General features: G+C 37.9%; 1 protein-coding gene across 1 annotated transcript in view; it reads left to right on the forward strand.

Moving 5' to 3' along the window:
* Positions 1–19,986, forward strand: part of rgs6 (regulator of G protein signaling 6) — a 59,556-nt gene that overhangs the window by 34,753 nt on the left and 4,817 nt on the right. Inside the window, exons 3-16 of the mRNA XM_057353036.1 lie at positions 6,378–6,474; positions 8,257–8,307; positions 8,407–8,513; positions 10,806–10,857; positions 12,052–12,116; positions 13,018–13,094; positions 13,701–13,782; positions 14,060–14,134; positions 14,213–14,311; positions 14,427–14,488; positions 15,649–15,759; positions 16,809–16,934; positions 18,122–18,308; positions 19,144–19,233. Coding sequence (XP_057209019.1) covers positions 6,378–6,474; positions 8,257–8,307; positions 8,407–8,513; positions 10,806–10,857; positions 12,052–12,116; positions 13,018–13,094; positions 13,701–13,782; positions 14,060–14,134; positions 14,213–14,311; positions 14,427–14,488; positions 15,649–15,759; positions 16,809–16,934; positions 18,122–18,308; positions 19,144–19,233 — 1,281 coding nt within the window. The remainder of the gene's footprint in view (positions 1–6,377; positions 6,475–8,256; positions 8,308–8,406; positions 8,514–10,805; positions 10,858–12,051; positions 12,117–13,017; positions 13,095–13,700; positions 13,783–14,059; positions 14,135–14,212; positions 14,312–14,426; positions 14,489–15,648; positions 15,760–16,808; positions 16,935–18,121; positions 18,309–19,143; positions 19,234–19,986) is intronic.

A 19,986-nucleotide genomic window follows, 5' to 3' on the forward strand; every position in this document is an offset into this window, starting at 1 on the left:
CATATGCAGAATCATCTGTCATTGTCTCATTAACATGCTCATTTTGGTATGTGTTTTGCACACTTATGAGGTTGTGAATGTGAGTTCTGGTGCCATAATCGCCAGCTAGGCGGATAATTGAACATAATCTCATTGCTGTGTGAAAGAGCGTGTCATTTTAATTCAAATGAATTTGTGAAGCAGTTATGCATAGTACCAAGAACCTGCGACTACTGGTCTTATTTCAGAATGTAGTGTGAAAATGGCAAACGCTCAATCTTTGGTGCTATATTTAAGTAAGGCTCTATAGTTTCAAAGAAAAAAACACATACTGTACATGTCTGAATGAAAGATGAGACGCGAGTCATTACATAAAAATGCAATCTGGTGTAGAAAACAGCTTATAGCACAGTCATTGTAACATTTTTATTTATTGTAATTCAACTAAATGATTACAGATGCAAACAGATTCTCCAATCAGTAATTCAAATAATTTCTTTCTTTGAAATGATTGTTCGGTGTTTTTCTCTGTAAATTGATAAAGTAAGCCATCGTATGCATGAGCAGTAAGAAAACATACATTAAAGTCTTTATCGGTGAGGCCCCTTAAAATGAACCTTTTTGATCAAACTCTAAATGATGCAAATGATTGTCTAGACCTAAATTAACCCTAAAACTCTTAGACGTTTTTTAAGAAACCATTATAGAGAGAGACACATTTCGGATATAGTCTAGACTGAGTTTTGCCCTCAGGGACTTTAATTTGACTGTTAAGAGATATCTAGCTTTAAACAGGACATCGAATCCATCATACCTGGAAGATCCTATTGGAGTGTTTAGATTTAGACATCTGCTCGTGATGTACAGAGGGCAGAAGTGCTTTTTGATGAGAGATGAGATCAGCAGGGATCAGCCTTCACCAGTGTCTGTTGTTTCATGTCCCAGCTGCAAGGCCAGGTGTTCCAAAATGAAGAGACTCTTAGTGTCAGGAGGCCACTGACAGAGAGCCAGAAGTGTGCAGGTGGGCCTTCCTTTTAACACAAGAGAGAATGTGCAGGTGGAGGTGATGAATCTATACTCAAATTTATGTACAGTGCATTCAGTTTATTTCCATTGCGTCTGATTGTTATTTTGATGATGTTAGACGATTTTGGGCACCTCGTTTTTTTCTTGACCTATCAGTACAATTTACAATTATGCATTTAGCAACATATGGGACATTTAAATAGATGTTTATAAAAGGCCATAGAAGTTTTAACTAACTGTATAGTATTATTGATGTTGTTTTTTGTGAAGTCACCGTTCTAGTGATTTGTTGTTTGCTTTTTCAACATATCAAATGCTTTTCCACAATAATGAAGAGATGTCGCCACCTTAGAATTATAAGGTGCTATCTGCATTCTGAGCCGTTTTGAGATATTGAGCTTAAAAATGTTGGCATTCCATTTGACTTGGATAAATAGATACAATAGATAACCTTTTTGTTTTCTTTAAAGGATTGGGGTGGTTCACTCAAAAATGAAAATTTTTGTCATTTCAAACCTGTATGACTTTCTTTCTTCTGCAGAACACAAAAGAAGATATTTTGAAGAATGTTGGTAACCAAACAACTGCGGTACCCATTGATTTCTAATGTGTGGACACAAAACCAATACAAGTCAACGGATACTGTCGTTGTTCGTCATACATGTTTGAAATGACAAGGGTAGTTAATGATGACAGAGTTTTTTGGGGGTAAACTATCTCTTTAAAAAGTAATATACACGACGTACACATAATGTAAAGTTGTCACAGAATAAGTATGTGAATAACTCAATTTTGACAAAAATGTAAGGTAGAACCTTATAATTCCAATGTCTTTATTATTGTGAAAAGGAGCTTCTTTGCTTTACAATGTGCATTTTGTGTATTTTTGTGGAGAATCAAGTTCATTGAAGAGTTGACATATAATTGGTCATAAATTATTTTAATACTTTGTGTTATAATATCATTAAGTACCTTAAATAACCACACATTTAAGTCGACATACATTTTTTTAAGACATAAATATTTTATGAAAACTTGCATTTTCCAAACTGTGAATGGGCAGCGATGCTTCTGCAGCATCCTTTAACCATATTTCATAACACATTATTATCCCACTGTGAATTTTTCGTCTGTCATAACTCTGCCACCTCCGAGTATAAGGCATGCTTGTCACGTCAGTATGCGCCTCGGGGAAGACATGCTTTCCAGAGTGAAGACATGCTTGAGTGTCATTCATCAGGACCTGGGTGTGGAAAATCAACAGCATCGATTGTGCACATATCTCCAGCAGGGACTGAGCAGATGAGCTACAGGATACTGCAAAGGTATTATAATCAGCTCCCCACGCTGTTATCTATCGCAACACTAACCTGTCTCGCTGAACCAGCGCACGCTGCGTCAGCTTTGCTACGAAGCCCTGCTTTAATGTATCTCCAAAGAGTGTTTTCATTTCATGGTTTACCCTGCAGAGACGAGCAAGTGCACTCGAATTTGCTTTTTTTTCTCTCTTCACCTTCCCAATGACCTTGCTGCTCAATCGGCTCAAACAGATCTGGAATTTTGTCCTTGTTTTCTCTCTTTTTTTTCTGCAAGAGTGCCATTCGCGGGCTGTTGTGACGTGCTGTAATCACGCTTGAAAGACGGCCTTGATTGAGAAGGACCTCTTAAGAGCGATTCTGATATCTAACCACCCACATCTGTGGCTCGCTCTCATTCACAGAACCCTCAGAGACTAAGACAAGTCATTGTCTTCTTATCATCAGCAAGTTTGCATAACAAATGGACATCGCATTGAAATATACAAAGTACATTTTATTTATTATAAACATGTACATATTCTAATATTCATGTCTGACTCAAATGCATCACATTTATCTCAATACACATGTTTTATGGTTTACACAAAAAGAAATAAACCACTACAGCAAGCGTAATGAAAGTCGTGTAAACAACGGCTGACATTTGCTCAAGGCAACACAGAGAGCGGATGTTCTTTCATCTGAGAAATTTACCCTTGTGGTGGCCATTTATCTATTCGAGAAGTGACAGGTTTGTGTTGCTTGATCCTCATTTGACAGTAACTGTCAAAAATCCAATCGATGTTCTATATTACACATAAACCCATTCATAATCTCCACTGGAAATGTTGGGATGTCAGAGTTTGGTATACCAGGGCATGACTACAAGCACTTTGTTTGATATTCCTTCTTGAATTTATAGATAAGACTATACTATCACATTTTAAATTAAGGACTATATGCTGTAATAACAAATATTGTGTTTATTTAGCTGGCAGACTTACATGGCATTTATTGTGTACATTTTGTCGGTATGTATACATTTCCTGGGGAATAAAATCCTGACTTGCTATTTTATTGAATCCTTACATCATTTCTTCTCGTCACCCTTCATATTATTTCATACTCTGCAGGTCCTGGCATTTTTCTTTTGAAATCTAATTGCTACATTTAGCACAGCCTGCAGCGGCCTCTGAGGGGAACGATACTCTGATACCCTAATAAGAACTCAACACAGTGTTTTGGCAGATTATGACGTGTGTTCGAGCTTTTTGGGACGGCGCCAGTACAAGAGCCCATCCTAAAAGAGCTCTCTAGAGAGTGCTGCTGAAATACAGTGACATCCAGCCTGGGAGAAAAGCATCTCTCTGAGAGATAAAAAGCGACGTGTGTTTGGTTAAAGTTATGGCACTTCCTCTCATTTAAAGTAGGATACATGGCTGTCCTGTTATTCCTTATTTAAACATTAATAAGGGATTTACTTTTCTTTTTAGGTTTTATTCAGAATCAGAATTTGCTTTATTTACCAAGTGTGTGCAAGCACACAAGGAATGTGCTGTGTTTGTAGGAGCTCTTGGTACATAACTATATAAATGACATGAAAACAGGAAGAAGAATATAAGTTAAAATAAGTAAGACTAAGGAAAAAGTAATAATAATAATAATAATGTTGTATAAATTTTGGAACAAGATTTCTGTACAGATTTGTGCATTTACAGTATATACAGCTGTTTAAAAAATATGCATATTCTTACACAACAAAATATGTCATTTCCCTAACCACTATGCAGTTTAACAAAAAAAGCACTGAAAAATTGATGAGTCATATTAAAATTATTTCTTGTGCATGAATACAACTCATTTTATGTAAATTTGAGTGAATATAGGCTGTAGTCAGAAATATCGTTATTACAAGTTCCAAGCACATGAATGATCAGGTGAAGTTGTGTTTACCAGTGTGAAACTCTGGATTATAGATCATACACGAGTTGCAGACTTGTGACATCGTAAGAGGCTTGTAAATGATCAACATGATGGAATACTATGGAGTTATAATGCAAAAAATGCAAATAGATTTCTATTTTATATGCTGTATTTAGATCATTTAAAGGTGGTATGTATGGAACAGCTACTGTATAACTAAATGAAAACTAAATATTTTTATTCAATACCAATGTATAGGCCTATGTGTTTAATAAAATGTAAAAAATATTAGGATTCTTTCTATAATGCGTTTCCTGTATCGGAACACTATATAGTAGTTGTTTAAATTGATATGACATAAACAAATCTTTTATAAAGTCAGCAAAAAAAAATTTTTTTGTTGTATTCTCAATTGCTTTGGTTGGTTTACTCTACTTACGTATTATTTTTCAACTTGAAAGTGTTAAAGGTCATACTGTAACAGCGAATACCTGACTTAAGGGTCCAGTGTATGAAATTTAGCGGCATCTAAGGTGAGGTTGCAAACGGCTCACTTCATTTCGCTTCTTTGCCGAAGGAGATAACGTATTTACGAAACATGCCCTGTAGAGCCGTTTGTCCGTTTAGGGCTACTGTAGAAACAACATGGCCAACTCCATGTAAAGGGACCCGCCGTGTATGTAGATAGAAATAGTTCATTCTAAGGTAATAAAAACATAACACTTCATTACGTAAGGTCTTTATACACCTCTGAAGACATCATATTATATAGCATTTCTGTCAATAGATCCTCCAAAACATTACACACAGCACCTTTAAAGGTAAAGTTTTCCAGGTGTACTTAAAGTCACTATTAAGTCGCTTTCGCCGCAGATAACGTCAGTGCTGTTACTGCTAACTTGGCTGTTCTAATTTACTTTTTAAATAAAAAAAAAGGAATATTTTAAATATTTTATGTACATTTGGTATTGATCATAGCAGCTATAATTCATCAAGTGATGATCAAGACCATTACAACCGGGCAACTTTTCAGACATGCGGTGTGGTCGAAAACCATCTAGCATTTTATCTGTATTGATTTGTGTGTTAAGCTGTCAGCAGAGCGCTCTGTTCGCTTTCTATTGTCGCCGCTGGCCTTAAAGGTAGACTTCCTGCCTGCTGGTGTTGTCTGCCTACAGCCAGGAACTCTCCTGAGAGTCAGGCCAACGTTCATTAACCCATTTAGAGCAGTTTGCGCTGTAGACTTGTGTTTTAGCCACTGGATAGGGAGTATTAACAGAACTGAAGTGCTTTCAGGGCTTGAGAGGTAAAATTAGACAGTGTCACGTGGTAATGAGCGGATGTTTTGGATGATGAAGGTGTGTCCTCACACAGCTGTGTTACATGTTTTGCTGGACGTTTGCTGATGATGTTGGTGTCCTCTCTCTATACTTGAAGTGAAGTGGCCCTGGTTTATTTTAGCAACATTGTGTTCCACAGCGCTTCTCGTGGGCTCACGGGGGTCGGCTTTGATTGTTTATATATAGCTGTGCATTAAACATCTCCGAAGCAACTGAGATCTCACCTCCTACATGACACGCGTGGAAAAGCGCGTCAAGCACCGCTGAGCGGCGATGACAACATACAATCTCCAATGCACAAAACGCTACCTAATCTCATTACTCTCCTTCTCTACTGTGAACCTTGAGCTGTTTTCATCAGCGCTGGGATTATTTATAGACCGTAGGTGCGAGCTTGTGTGTTCCGAAGAACTCCCTCATTGCTTAGATGCCTGTGTATCTAGAAAGCAATAGAAACAGATGTTTCATCAAAAATGAAAGGACCGTGTCTGTGATCTTGTGAATGTAAATACATTCGGCCTAGGTTTTGTGTGAGTTTGCTCTCGGTCTATACCACTGGGTCCTTTCTTAATGTATTTTTTATTGTGAGCAGTAAATGTGGAGTGTTTTGTATGAATTTACACCTGTTTCTGTGAGTAATTATTGCCTGTGTCAGACTGTGATTCTATAAAATATTCTGTAAAGTGTCAAATAAGTCTTGAAATATGGTTTGAGTTCAGATTAAGACTGATGGTGGAGTGCAATGAAATCTTGAGACTGCAGCTTTGAAGTCAGATAATGTAACTAAACTTCTATCTTTATTTTACTTTAGATTGAAGACATCATCACACGCCTCCAGGATGAAACTGAAGGTGTTCCTGTCAGAACGGTCAAGAGCTTCCTGTCCAAGATTCCCAGTGTTGTTACAGGTATGTTGTGATTAGTGTGACAGTTTAAAATTGTTTAATTACAGTAAAGCCCCGTTCACACCACCAGCATCTGGCAGCGACAGAGCGATATGTTCTCATTCTTTTCTATGGTACGTGACTTCCAGTGACACGAGTCCTGGCGAAAGGAAGTGGCCACGTCTACCAATGGGAGTAAAGCTGTGTTTACGGCAGTGTTGGTTTATAACAGTTACTAGGGCAACCAAAACTAGGAACGCCTTCTCATAGCAGTCACTGGTGGTGTGAACGGATCTTAAAAAGACACTCAGCCTCAAAATGAAAATTCTGCCATGAATTGGTCACCCTGAAGTCGTACGATAACCCTAGGACCTCCGTTCATCTTCGGAACATGCATGTTGGAGACTGACACGAAAGTCAGAAAATTGTTGAATAAAGTCGTTTTTTGTTTGTTTGCACACAAAAAGTATCCTTGTCGCTTTATACAGTTGAGACTGAACCACTGGAGTCACATGGACTATTTATCTTAATTTGTGTTCCGAAGATAAACGGAGGTCCTAGAGTTATCATACGACTTCGGGATGAGTGATTCATGACAGAATTTTTCAATACGGGCAGCGTATCCCTTTAGTTGTTTGGACTATTATCGCAGTGCACTGTATTATCATTGTATTATATACAGTAGATGGTTTCAACGGCAATAGCATATTGTGGCCCAAACGTAACTTCCAGTTGACTTGAGCAAAGACTCAATAACAACTGAGTCCCTGTAGAGTAGAATATTTCTGGAAAAAAGTAATTACATTAGCTAGCAAGTTAAAACTATGTCTAGTCATCAAAAAAGATGCATTACCAACAAATCGTTGAGACAAGCACAACAATCTAAGCCCAACTTCAATCTACTCATCACCTTAACTTTAACTGTTTTTGTAGTAACAATATTACTAGAAGTTAACTTTGGGTGAGGCGCGTAACCATGGCAACGCATGTGCATCCAATGAAACTGTCTATAACATTTAATAAGCTAAGCTACCTTAATATCAGGGAAATGTAAACAACAATGCTAATATGTTATGCTAGATAATATGATATTTTAAATTGCCTACCCTAACAATATTATTTAAATCATTTCTCACGATTAATCATATTATTGAATACCAGCACAACTCTAGTTGTGACTAGGGGTACTTAATTTTCATCATTTTTGATCATTTTGCATTTAATTACACAAAAACGTATTAAACAATATTTTCTTGAAATATACTTAAGCATACGTAATGTGCCGTAAGTAGGTCGTCATCGCAAAATAAACCCTGACAAGAAGCTCACGTATAACACTAAAAGCGTCTATTTTGTGATAATGATCAGCTGACTGCACATTATCTCTTATTACTCAACTATTTACCTAGAAAAACTATTTAGCTTTCTAGAAATACCGCTAGAAAAGCAGTTATTGTTCCTTTTGTCTTTCATAGAAAATGAATGTGAGGAAACTGTATAGCTTTAACGGCCCATATCGCTAAACACAATTACTACAATGAGCGGCTCTAAATGAAAGCCCACAGGGCCACATCCGGATAACTAATAGCTGATTTGGAACAAAAGCGTTGCTGTTATAGGGGGTGTTCGTCTAATGTAAATCCTTTAAGACTTCTCCTCACCGATTTGACAAACATTTTAGACCACACTGCCTTAGCGTATAATGATTTTGGTCTCATGATCACAAGGCTTTAAGAGTCAATGTAATTTAAGCAAATATTTGCATGTGAAAATGAGCTGATTTTGTTTTCCATTTCTAAACTTCAGGTTCAGATATTGTTCAGTGGTTGATGAAGAACCTGAACATAGAAGATCCAGGTACGTTCTTTTATGAAGAAAAGCACACAGCGTGCAAATTTTTGTTGTTTTTGATGGAAGCAAATGCATTATAATAAAAGAATCCGTTTTCTAATGCAGCGGAGGCCATACACATTGGTAGCCTGATCGCCGCCCAAGGCTACGTATTCCCAATCTCTGACCATGTTCTCACCCTCAAGGATGACGGGACATTTTATCGCTTTCAGGTGAGCTTGAATGTCTACTGTTAACCAGCAACGTTATGAACCTCCTCGTGAGTCATGTTTGGTCCAGGGTCACATCCTGACATGATGTGGTTGCTAAGATGTGATCCTGTTTGAAATCTCCAGCTGCGTTTTAACGCTGCTGAGATACTGTGAGAACACCAAATCTGCCGTGCATGAAATCAGATTTCTGTTGGACTATGAACAAGCTCCATGTTTGATGACGCCACCAGCGCTGACCTTTACACCTCCTTAACAATCAAGGTTGTGTTTGATCAGCTCTGCCTCTAGCAGCCGCTTCACAGTTCTTCACTACACACTCTATAGGTCAGGCCGTATATCACAGAGATTAATTTATACAGCATGCTGTATCTCAAACAAGTTATTTTTATTGTCCGTGGCTATGCTTTTATGATCTAAGGTGAAATATAAATCGCAAGTGAGCACGTGCAACATAACTAGCTACATGTTTACAGTATATATAATGGATAAATCTTCTTTTTTTTATTGATTTTAAAAGAGTTAGCCAAGGACACGGTTAGTCTTTATAATGCACATAACATAACATTAACAGGGGAAATTTGATAGAAGCTGCATCATCTCATTCAGACACTACTGAAACATTTTAAAGAATGCCATATGAATAAACGAACATGAAAAAAGCCTTTATTTTGAAATATACAGATGTGTAAAAAATTAAGAGACCACTTAAATTATTTAGAGTTTTTCTTAATTATTTACGTAAATTTATGTTTAAATAAAATGGTATTAGTAAAAAGTTTTAAGTATTAAAAAGTTATTTTAAAACTTAAAAAAGTAAATTTAAGTATCAGTTCAAAAAAGAAATAAGCCTGATTTTTCACAACTTTCATGTGTATTGCCATGCTGTCAGTCTTTCACATTGGTGTTGGTTGACTTTGTCATTCATGAGGTTTGTTTCTGTTGAAATTCAACAGTCACTAGACTGGAATTGCTACAACACACGCAGAAATGCTGATTAATGCCCAAACTGGTGGGGTCTCTTATTTCCACAGTCATATTCCTCTCCTCCATTTTTGCAATACCATGATACAGTATCTATGCAAAGAACTGAATGCAAGTTTTTGTGCTACATTCATTAATTAGTGTTTGTGTGTTTCTCTGGAGTTCTGTACGCCTCATCAGCTCATTACGTGATGATAACAATCTCAATACAGCATCATTTGCTTTGTGTCGCCCGTAGCCTTTCAAACAAGCTCTACGAAGGCGGGAGAGTTTGTTCGGTTGTTGGAAATATTGTTAATGGCTTATATAACATGATGAAAATCTTGACTCGATAATATCTGTACTGCACTGAATTATTATTTCAGCTTCCGCTTTGGCTAGTTAGCATCCAGCAGGTAGCAAGAAATTATTTGTTTATGTAGACCCGCACCTGATCCAAAATAGAATGAGACTAGAACAGTCACTGACAGACAGTGTGCGTGTGATTTGTGTAATTGTCAAACTTATCACTGCATTTGCTGACATTTTTCTGGCTTTCTTTGAAAAACAGGTAATCTACAATAAATTCCTGTGATATATATTATATTGTCGCTGTCCTTCTGAAACCTTTTTTGTTGGTTAGATATTTGCAAAATGACTAAATAATTATAGTTCATGGGAAAAACAAAAATCACGAAATATGGACATAGCAGACAGCAGCGATATTGTATATCATTATATTCGTATAATATTTACATTTAATGCCCCCTTACCAAAATGTGAGGTGTATGGTAGAAAATGGACAAAACACTAAACCTTTAAGGTATTTATTGGATAAAAGTATTTGGCAAAAAGGCAAACTACATCATATCAGGGAGTATGGCTTTAATTGAATACATAGAAAGACACAGAAAAACACCAACTCTTTAAATTTGTCTCAAAGCTGAGCTTCATTTTATAATCTAAACACACTAATGCAACATCCATACAAAATTTTTAGCGCAACTTTTTATTTAAAATATTCAAGTAGAGAGCAAAATTGTCAATGTTTTGTCAATGTTATCCTGGATGAAAAAATTAGCACAAAGTCTATACACATTTCTTCAGTCTTGTCAATACAGTCAGTTGCAGACTGACACTGGAGTGAAGTACATTTTTCATTACGGTATTAAATATGTCAGAACATTCAGCCCACATAACATAAAAAATAAACTGTAGTTGGTCAGTGGCCAGTTTTTGGCCTAAGTGAGTTGACAATGGTTAAAGGTCTAAGATGTGTGTTCCACACAACATAAGTTATTCAAACGCCTCTACTGTATCTCTCTTTCCCAGGCTCCATACTTTTGGCCGTCTAATTGCTGGGAGCCGGAGAACACAGACTACGGTAAGAATAGACTCCTTCCCTGCTGGTCAGACTCCCGATGAGTTATGACTCTCTGATGAAGAATGCATTGAGTTTCGGAGTAGATTTTGTTTTTTTGAGGAGCTAATCTAACTCAGAGAAACACTGGGCGGCCGGTTCTTTTTTAGGATTATTACAGCCGTAACTCTGTCAGACAGTGAACAGTGAAGAAGAACTGCTGAACATCCCTGTCTGATCAGTAGGTGTTCTCTAGAATGTGTTGATGGTGGGCAGATGTTCACTGATGGTCAATGGTGACTCATTCACAGTTTCTGCTGTCTATAAACTGGCCAAGCAAAAATGATACATGCACAGAATAGACACAAAATCCAATCAAGGATGCCGGATGTGTGTGTGGGGGGATTCTCTCTCTCTCTCTCTCTCTCTACATTCCCAAAGCGTAAGAAGAGTAAATATAAATATACAAAAAGCAGTGCAAAACAAACAAAAGATGTGCAAATCTACAAGGGAAGAGCAACAATAGAGCTGATAGTAAAACATAAAAGGGATGATATCACGAGGGAAACTGGTTAGTAAAAAGAGTAGATAAAAATAAATGCAATAAAAATAAAAGCAATAAAATAATGAATATGAAGGGCGGGTTTGAAATGGTCTCTCTGTGTTTCTCAATATATTAAATCTCCATTTAAGTGTGCAATATTGGCATGACAAATATTTTAGTTACTTTATTACACGGCTCATTTGAATGCTTGATTCTGATTGGCCAGTCGCGACATTCCAAGGGCTCAAAACTAATAACACCCTGTAACCCGGATGCTGCAAATCATTTTGAGAGGGGCAGTTTGATATTACACAAAAATTAACAACTTTTAATAACATGACATTATATTTACAAATGATTAAACCAATTTGCCTGTTCGTGACGTTTGAACGTCGTTTCTTACTTTAAAACCGAAACTAAACGGCTTTTCCTCGCGGAAGGTCTGCATTCGGTGAAAATGAGCTAATAAAATATTTCAGATTCACATTTTATGTCCAGTTTTTTTCTCATGTGGAAAGTAGCCGTGTAATAAGCGGGATAATGTAAAAGCAGCCGGCTGTTATCGCGAAATAAGCCAGGGTCCTGATCACACTGTCGTTATCCCTTGTCCCGTTATCCCTTACTTATTAAACTCTCTCTCTCTCTCTCTCTCTCTCTCTCTCTCTCTCTCTCAGCCATTTATCTGTGCAAGCGGACCATGCAGAACAAAACTCGGTTGGAGCTGGCGGACTACGAGGCTGTAAGTGACTCTCCGTGATGACGGCAGAGAAAATGGATTTTGTTTGTTTTGCCGGCAGATAAGCATTTCAGCTATCGGCAGATGTCAGGAAATTACTATAAATGTAGAAGCGATGATTGTGTGACCTTGCCGTTGACCATTAAAGCAGAAGTGTGTAATGTTTTGTTAAAACACTTTCTTCTATCCTAGCTCAATGTGCAGAGATGGTTATAAAGAAGTTGGATGATTTCCCAACGTGTGTAAACACTGTGGTTCTGTGGCACTTTATTGAGCCATCTCAATGGCAGCTGCTAACCATAACGTACAAATTATCAATTTTTTTTGTTTGTTTGTTTCTTTTTTTACATTACATACCTTAAATGCAGATTACAGATCGATTTTGTTTGTTTGTTTCTTTTGTTACATTTCAACACCGTTACACAGATTGATTATTTAATTTTTTTACATTAAACATACTCAATGTACGAATTTTTTTGTTTGTTTCTTTATTTCGTCACGTTACACACCTGTAATGCAGATTGCAGGTGGAATTTGTTTTTTGGGGGGTTTTTCTCTACGTTTCACACCTTAACCAGAGATTGCAGTTTGTTGTTGTAAGTTTTTTGTTCATTTCTTTGTTTGTTTTTCTTTGCATTTCACACCTTTATTGCAGATTGATTTGGTTCTTTTTCTTTCTTTCTTTCTTTTATTGTATTAAACCATTTTAATGCAAATTGATTTGTTTCTTTCTTTCTTTCTTTCTTTTTCTTTCCTTCCTTCCTTCCTTCCTTCCGTCCGTCCGTCCGTCCTTCCTTTCGTTATATTAACACCTTTAATGCATGTTGCAGGTTGTTTTTCTTTTTTATTTCTTTCCTACCTTTCTTGTTTATCTCCCTCATTTGTCTCCATTTCTGCCATCCAGGAGAATCTTGCACGGCTTCAGAGGGCTTTTGCCAGGAAGTGGGAGTTCATCTTCATGCAGGCTGAGGCACAGGTCAAGTAAGTGCCGTTGTCAGGACGACTACACAAACACTTCTCCTCACTCACACCTGCCCTGCTCTCCATCGCATTCAGCCCAGACACATTCACACAAAGACACACTGTACATACGTGCGCAAGCTCTAATTACAATCTAACATAATAACATTGTGTTACCTGTGCAACATATTAGCATGTCTGTTTGATTTCGAGGGACTATCAATGAAGCAATCTCTCGCTCTTTAAAAACCAGCTGAAGAGCCTCATCTGATGGCCAGAGGCTGCCAACACAAGCACATCAGTCTGCGTTTATCCACACGCACGCTTAAAATGCGATTTTGGGAAGAACGAGAAACGGAGAGAGAGTTACAGATGAATGAATGAAAGAGTCTCGGGTTTAGAAATAGGATCAGCGAGAGACACAGAAAGCGATGTAGCAAATGTCAGTTATGTAAGAGTGAAGTGGCAGGAATGGAAATGAATTAGCTCTGCTCGGAGACAGGTTGCAACTTTGATGAGCGCAGGGGCTTTGCTCTTTAATGTGCGAGGCAGGGCGAGCGCGTGGACTGCCTCTGTTGATTTAATATTAATATCTTGCAGCTTTGTGTTTCTGCTTTGATTTCATAGGATCGACAGGAAAAAGGACAAGACGGAGAGAAAGATTCTGGATAGTCAGGAAAGAGCCTTCTGGGATGTTCATCGCCCTGTGGTGTGTGAGGGGGGGTTATGTTTAAAAATGTTTAAATTGTCAAATAAAAATAAACAAAAAAATAAAATAAGGTTTAGTAGGGAATGGTTTTTGCTTAACTGCGTAATTTACATGAAATATGTTCTTTGATTATAAACATTTAGAAGTGAATAGGAACTTTGTTTAAAAATGTCATAAACGACTCCTACATTTATCATTATAGATAATGCAGGAGGTTATATTCTGTTCAGAAAGTTCATAAAAAGCTCGTTTACATGAGAGATCATGTGATTCACAGCCAGGATGTGTCAACACCACAGAGATGGACATCAGAAAGTGTCGCCGCCTCAAGAATCCCCAAAGAGTAAAAAAGGTGCTGATTCTGCATTTAAGTATATATTTATGAGACGGAGAGTGTATTTGTATATCTCTCTCTTTCTTTGCCTTGCAGTCTGTGTACGGTGTAGTGGATGACACGCATACGCAGAGTCCTGTACACACACCTTCACAACAGATCAACAAGGACACCAGAGAGGACGTAGAGAAAGAGGTGCGTGTACTGGTGTGAATTAGATTCCTGACAGTGTCACAGTGGGACGGTTAACACAGATCACTCACATGCTCGAGTGAAAATGCAGTGTGTAACAGCGATATATCTTTTTCAGATTCTGTTCTTGAACACTCAGTTGGATCGACACTGTATGAAAATGTCCAAAGTAGCTGAGACGTAAGTCCTCCTCCTTGATCTGTGCATGAAACGCATCTATAAGAGCCACGGCTTATTTCCTCGAGCTTTATTCCTATTTTGCATTATAAAGGTCACAAGAACCGTCTTGGGAACTTTTTATCATGTCTTTATTATTTATTTATGCAACTCTTCAAATGTCTTTTAACAAAGGCATATGCAGTTCTTTTTTTGGCCCAGATTAAAAAAAAGTCTCATGACAATATTCATTGTTAGCCTAGTTAGCAGACTATTTAAGTTATATAGGCCTATTTTATATTTTGAGAGACTTCATTTTTTGAAAGATCATGATTTCAAATGTGCCTATAGTTGAAAGATCTATTTATATTGTATGAAGTGAGATCAAATGAGGTCTGCTGTAGTCTCCAGTGTTTTTGGAAGTGCAGAGCTCCAAAACACATAATTATTGCACACAGTTATCACTTCATAGCACACCAGTCTGATAGCTTCAGTTTGATATGGTTGGCAGGCATTATTCCCCATTCTGCCTTTAATCCTGCTGGGTTTAAATCACAGGAAGTGACATCATGACGCTTGAAGAAGAATATCTTGACTGCTGTACTGTACTGTATGTTCTTTTAAAGTCCACTGTAAAAAAATCTCCATAAAAAGTTTAGCTCAAAAGCTTTTGCTGAAGCCAAAAATTGGCTTCACAAGTTACTTGAATTTAAATGATATTAAACTGACTTATAAAATGTAGTTGAATTGGTTAAACTAGATTATGTTTTAAAGTTATATGAAATTCACCTAGATTTTTCCAAGTTTAATCTCATTTAAATTCAAGTGACTTGTGACACCAATTTGACTTAATTTAAAAAATAAAGAATTTTATAAAGAAGATTTGTAAGTCAATGATAGACATCATAGTCACATTTAGTGTCATGATCAATATTTTATCTCATACATCCATAGTATTATTTATTAAAATAAATATCATAATATATGATTCCAAGTTTATCTAAACATTTATCCAAACAAAGTTTTATCTAAAAATGTATCTATTTTTTGTATAAAATTATATGAAAATTGCAATACGTTCATCTATCATACATCATCAAAGGATTTATGTTGTGTTTCACCACTGTAATGCTTCGTCTCTTATTATTAATTCTAAACATGAATTCAAATCCTGTATTTTGCAGATTGATGAGCTACACGGATCAGTATCTCGAGTATGACCCCTTTTTGTCAGTACCTGACCCATCTAATCCCTGGATCGGGGATGACGTCACTTTCTGGGAACAAGAGGCCTGGTATGAAAACCACAACAACACCTCCGTCTTTGTAAGAGGACACTTGTGACAGTCTTTCATTAGATGGTTTCATTAGATGAAAGTGAATGAGAAAGCGGTAATTTCTCCCAAGCTTAAGTGTGTCTGTAACTGCCACTGAAGTCCCCGTATTCAATTGATTATGAGTCACATTTTTCAAGATGTTATAAATTGTCGAGCTGTGGAGCAGAATGAAGCACACTTGCCCGTGGCATATACTGTATAAGAGCTGTCGTCTCCCTGGGCGACGAGTTTGACGTATATTTTATTTTATATTTTTATGTTTTTGGCTTTGAAGTTGATGCGTCTAGTTTTTGTACACTACCTTAAAGGCGGGGTGTCTGATTTCTCTTAGCCGTTGTTGATGTTCAAATCACCAAAACAAACACACCCCTACCCCCATCTTTCGCTTTCGTCAGCGCTCGGCTCAGCTAATGTCCGTCCTGTGCACTGTGCACCTTACTGCTGATTGGCTACAAGGTTGTTGTGGTACTCGGCCTGACTCAGTTGTCTAAAGCGTAATTCGGAAATCGGTTACCGATACTTTAACCCACCCTGATTGTGTCCAGGTGTGTCCATTTCATCTTTAGTGTTTGCCTCTTGTCCTTGTTTAGCGATGTTTGTTGTGCTCAATTTAGCCACTGAAAGTGAGTCTATTAACTTTACCCGCTTCAACTATTTGTTACAGTTCTTAAATGATGCTCTAAAGTGAATTAGATGTGTTCACACTACTCTTTGAGCATGCAGATCCACTTTGAGCTCTGCAACAAATATGGGCAACAGGATATGATGTCACACTTGCCCTCTCTGTTTAAAAAACCCCACAAATAACACGTTTTAAATGAATACTTGCAGAAAATGTTATCTTCTGTAATGTGTTACTATATAAATCTGCTGAGTTCTTCGAGAACATCATTTCCAACTTCATTTTGTTTTATTAATATGGTACATCTGTTTTGTCAAAGCAGTAGCTGCTGTCAGTAGAACAATGCAATAAAAAAGAACACTCTCTCTTTCTTTCTCTGTCTCAGTAAGGAACCGTGTCAGCAGCGAGTAAAGAAGTGGGGCTTCTCATTGGACGAGGCTTTAAAAGACCCTGTGGGCCGTGACCAGTTCCTTAAATTCCTGGAGTCTGAATTCAGCTCTGAGAACCTCCTGTGAGACCAAACGCCTTCCTCCTCCTCTTCTTCATCCCAGTCTCCACTACTCTAGTTCTCATTACAGCTTCGCCATCTTGCTCATTCCTCTCTCTCCCGCTCGGCTTATAATGACTAGCTCAAAATGTAGCAGAACAGGACAAGCTAAAGGTCAGACCTCAAGCTCAGAGCTTAGCTTAAATGCTGCTGATGAGAAAGCGAGCGTGACGGCGGAGATACACTGATGGTACACGATAACCACCACCTCCAAAATCAGATCACTGGCGCATTGTGATAAATTACAGTCAACGACGGGCATTACGGGGCAAATGAGGCAGCTGCGGGTCTCACGAGACGCCCCGGGCGGGACAGCGAAGCTCCAGAGGGAGCTGAGGAGATAACGCAGGTCACTGGAGCTGTGAAGTGACTTGGCAGGAGATAAAGTAGCACTTGTCTCTGACGCATCTCTATCATCCTTTTCTTTCTCTTGTATCTCCTCGGATCCCCCAGCTAGATAGCTAGATGTCTAATAGCCTCTGCGGGGGCCGTCTTATATTTGTCTGAGTCTGTGAGGAGAGTGAAAGTGATTGGCCTATACCACTTTTACGCTACAGGATGGGCAGAGATCTATAGAGCGAGTGTGATATGAGAGCGGAGAGAGATGCTTAAATCTGTCTTAGGAAAGTGTGTTTCTAACTTAAAGGTCCAATGTGTCATTTTTTGGAGGATCTATTAACAGAAATGCAATATGATATACATACCTATGTCTTTAGAGGTGTATAAAGACCTTTCATAATGAAGCGTTATGTTTTTATTACCTTAGAATGAGCTATTTCTATCTACATACACCACGGGTCCCCTTGCATGGAATTCGCCATGTTGTTCCTACAGTAGCCCTAAACAGACAAACTGCTCTACAGATTGCGTTTCGTAAATACGTTATCCCCATCTGCAAAAATAACGAGTGAGCCGTTGGTTGCAATTCGCAGCCTCACCGCTAGATGCCGCTCACTGGACAATGCTTTAAGAAGCATTATAAAAAATTGTGTAGTACAGTTTGTTTGGACAGTTTGCCAACATATGATATAATCAGATGGTCAGCAAGCTGTTAAACATGCAAGAAACACAGTAACTTGCATGTTTAACAGTTTGCTGACCATCTGATTATATCATATGTTGGCATATTGCTCACAAAACTCTTTTTGTAGGTTCTGGTTGGCCGTGCAGGATCTGAAGTGCCGCCCTCTGCAGGAAGTGCCAGCTCGTGCCCAGGAGATCTGGCAGGAGTTTCTTGCAGAGGGAGCTCCCAACGCCATCAATCTGGATTCACACAGTTACGAACGCACCAGTCAGAATTTAAAAGACCCCGGACGTTACAGCTTTGAAGACGCCCAGGTGAATAAGCCGAAAAAAGAATTCAAACACTTCTTTTAACAGTTTTGGAGAAAAACTACCCCACTATATGGATTAAATGAAAGAACATGATGAGGTCAAAAAGACAGATGGCTTTCGAGGTTTTAACAGGTTTTTTTGATGGGCAGAGTCAACCGGCACTTTGGGGCAAGTTGTGCCCGAGGCGAAATGTCTTTTATTATTTGAAATGATGAAGGAGAAACTTGAGGGCTTCAAGTGCAGGAGACCGGTGTACGAAAACTGATAGATGCTCTTTGGAGTTTGTATTATATCTGTCTGCTTCATTTCTCTACATTTACATGGTTGAGACATGATGGAGAATGACAGCAGTGCTTAGATGAGGTGAAAAATCTCCTGAGAACGAATAAATCCTTTTATTTGAAAAACTGCTGCCACCAACTACACTTAACTGCTTACAGAAAATACGATGTAAGTAAAATGATTGAAACATGTTACAAAGATTATTTTCAAGAGTTTGTTAAATGCATTATTCTTAATTAAAAATGATAGGTACAATTAAAAAGGAACACTAAATTGATGATTTTGCAGCTATGAAACAATATAAAACAGTCCTACTGCTGAATCATCTTAGATTTGCATTATCAGTCACGGATTGTCTTCTCCCGTGAGAGAATCTAACCTACATATTTATTCGAGTCTGCACATGTGATGCTGTGATTGAGAAAAGAATAGATCCAGGATTAGAAAGACAATGCTGGTTTTCTGAAGGCTTTTGGCCCTTTCTCATTACTTTGCAATGAGATACTTTCCTTTTGTCCGAGACTCGCTGTCAGCCTGCGATGTTTTTCGTTTTCAGGACCACATTTACAAGCTGATGAAGAGTGACAGCTACCCTCGTTTCCAGCGCTCCAATGCTTACCAGGACCTCCTGCTGGCTAGAAAGAAGGTTAGTCCTCATATCAAATCTCACATGGCAGAGTCAGTGGAATCTCTTTATGCCTTCTGAACCTGTGTCCCTTATTATAGATACTTTCTGCTGCCTGTGTAACAAATCTGCATAATGCCTTCATTTTTCAGCAGGTTTTTTTTGCCTTCATTTTGCAGACCCTTCAGGGCGTTTGTTCAGAATCGGATTCAGAATGAGCTGAATTTGTTGAGGCAGTGGTTCTCAAACGTTTTCGTTGAAAGGCCCCCTTTGTGTAGAGTGCATCGCTTTGCAGCCCCCCAAATAAAAACGTATAATCTTAAACTTAGAATTTGAATTAAACCAAAACATATTCAGTTATACAATGCTGAAACATCAATCATTTTAGTTGGTGGTCTAATTTTTCTGATGTTTGATTGCATAAAATCTATGATGCATTTCTATATTTCATAAAATGCCACAAAATCTATGGCCCCCCTTGATCCTTCTTGGGGTCCCCCAGGGGGCCACCTACCCAGTTTGAGAACCACTGTGTTGGGGTGTCCAGGAGGTCTCATTACAGTATATACATAACACAGGAATAAAAGATGAAACATGTAGATTTAAACAAAATTGTACCTAAGGTGTAAGTGAAAGAGTTATTTACAGATGTGCATAGTGAAATACTATATATATATATATATATATATGTTTTTATTGTGCATCAATGTCAATCAAACTACAGTTAGGTTGTTTTGATTAAGTTATAATAACTCGTAAAATACAGCCAACTAA

The sequence above is a fragment of the Triplophysa rosa genome, linkage group LG15, assembly GCF_024868665.1.
Source record: "Triplophysa rosa linkage group LG15, Trosa_1v2, whole genome shotgun sequence".
NCBI classification, from domain to species: Eukaryota; Metazoa; Chordata; class Actinopteri; order Cypriniformes; family Nemacheilidae; genus Triplophysa; species Triplophysa rosa.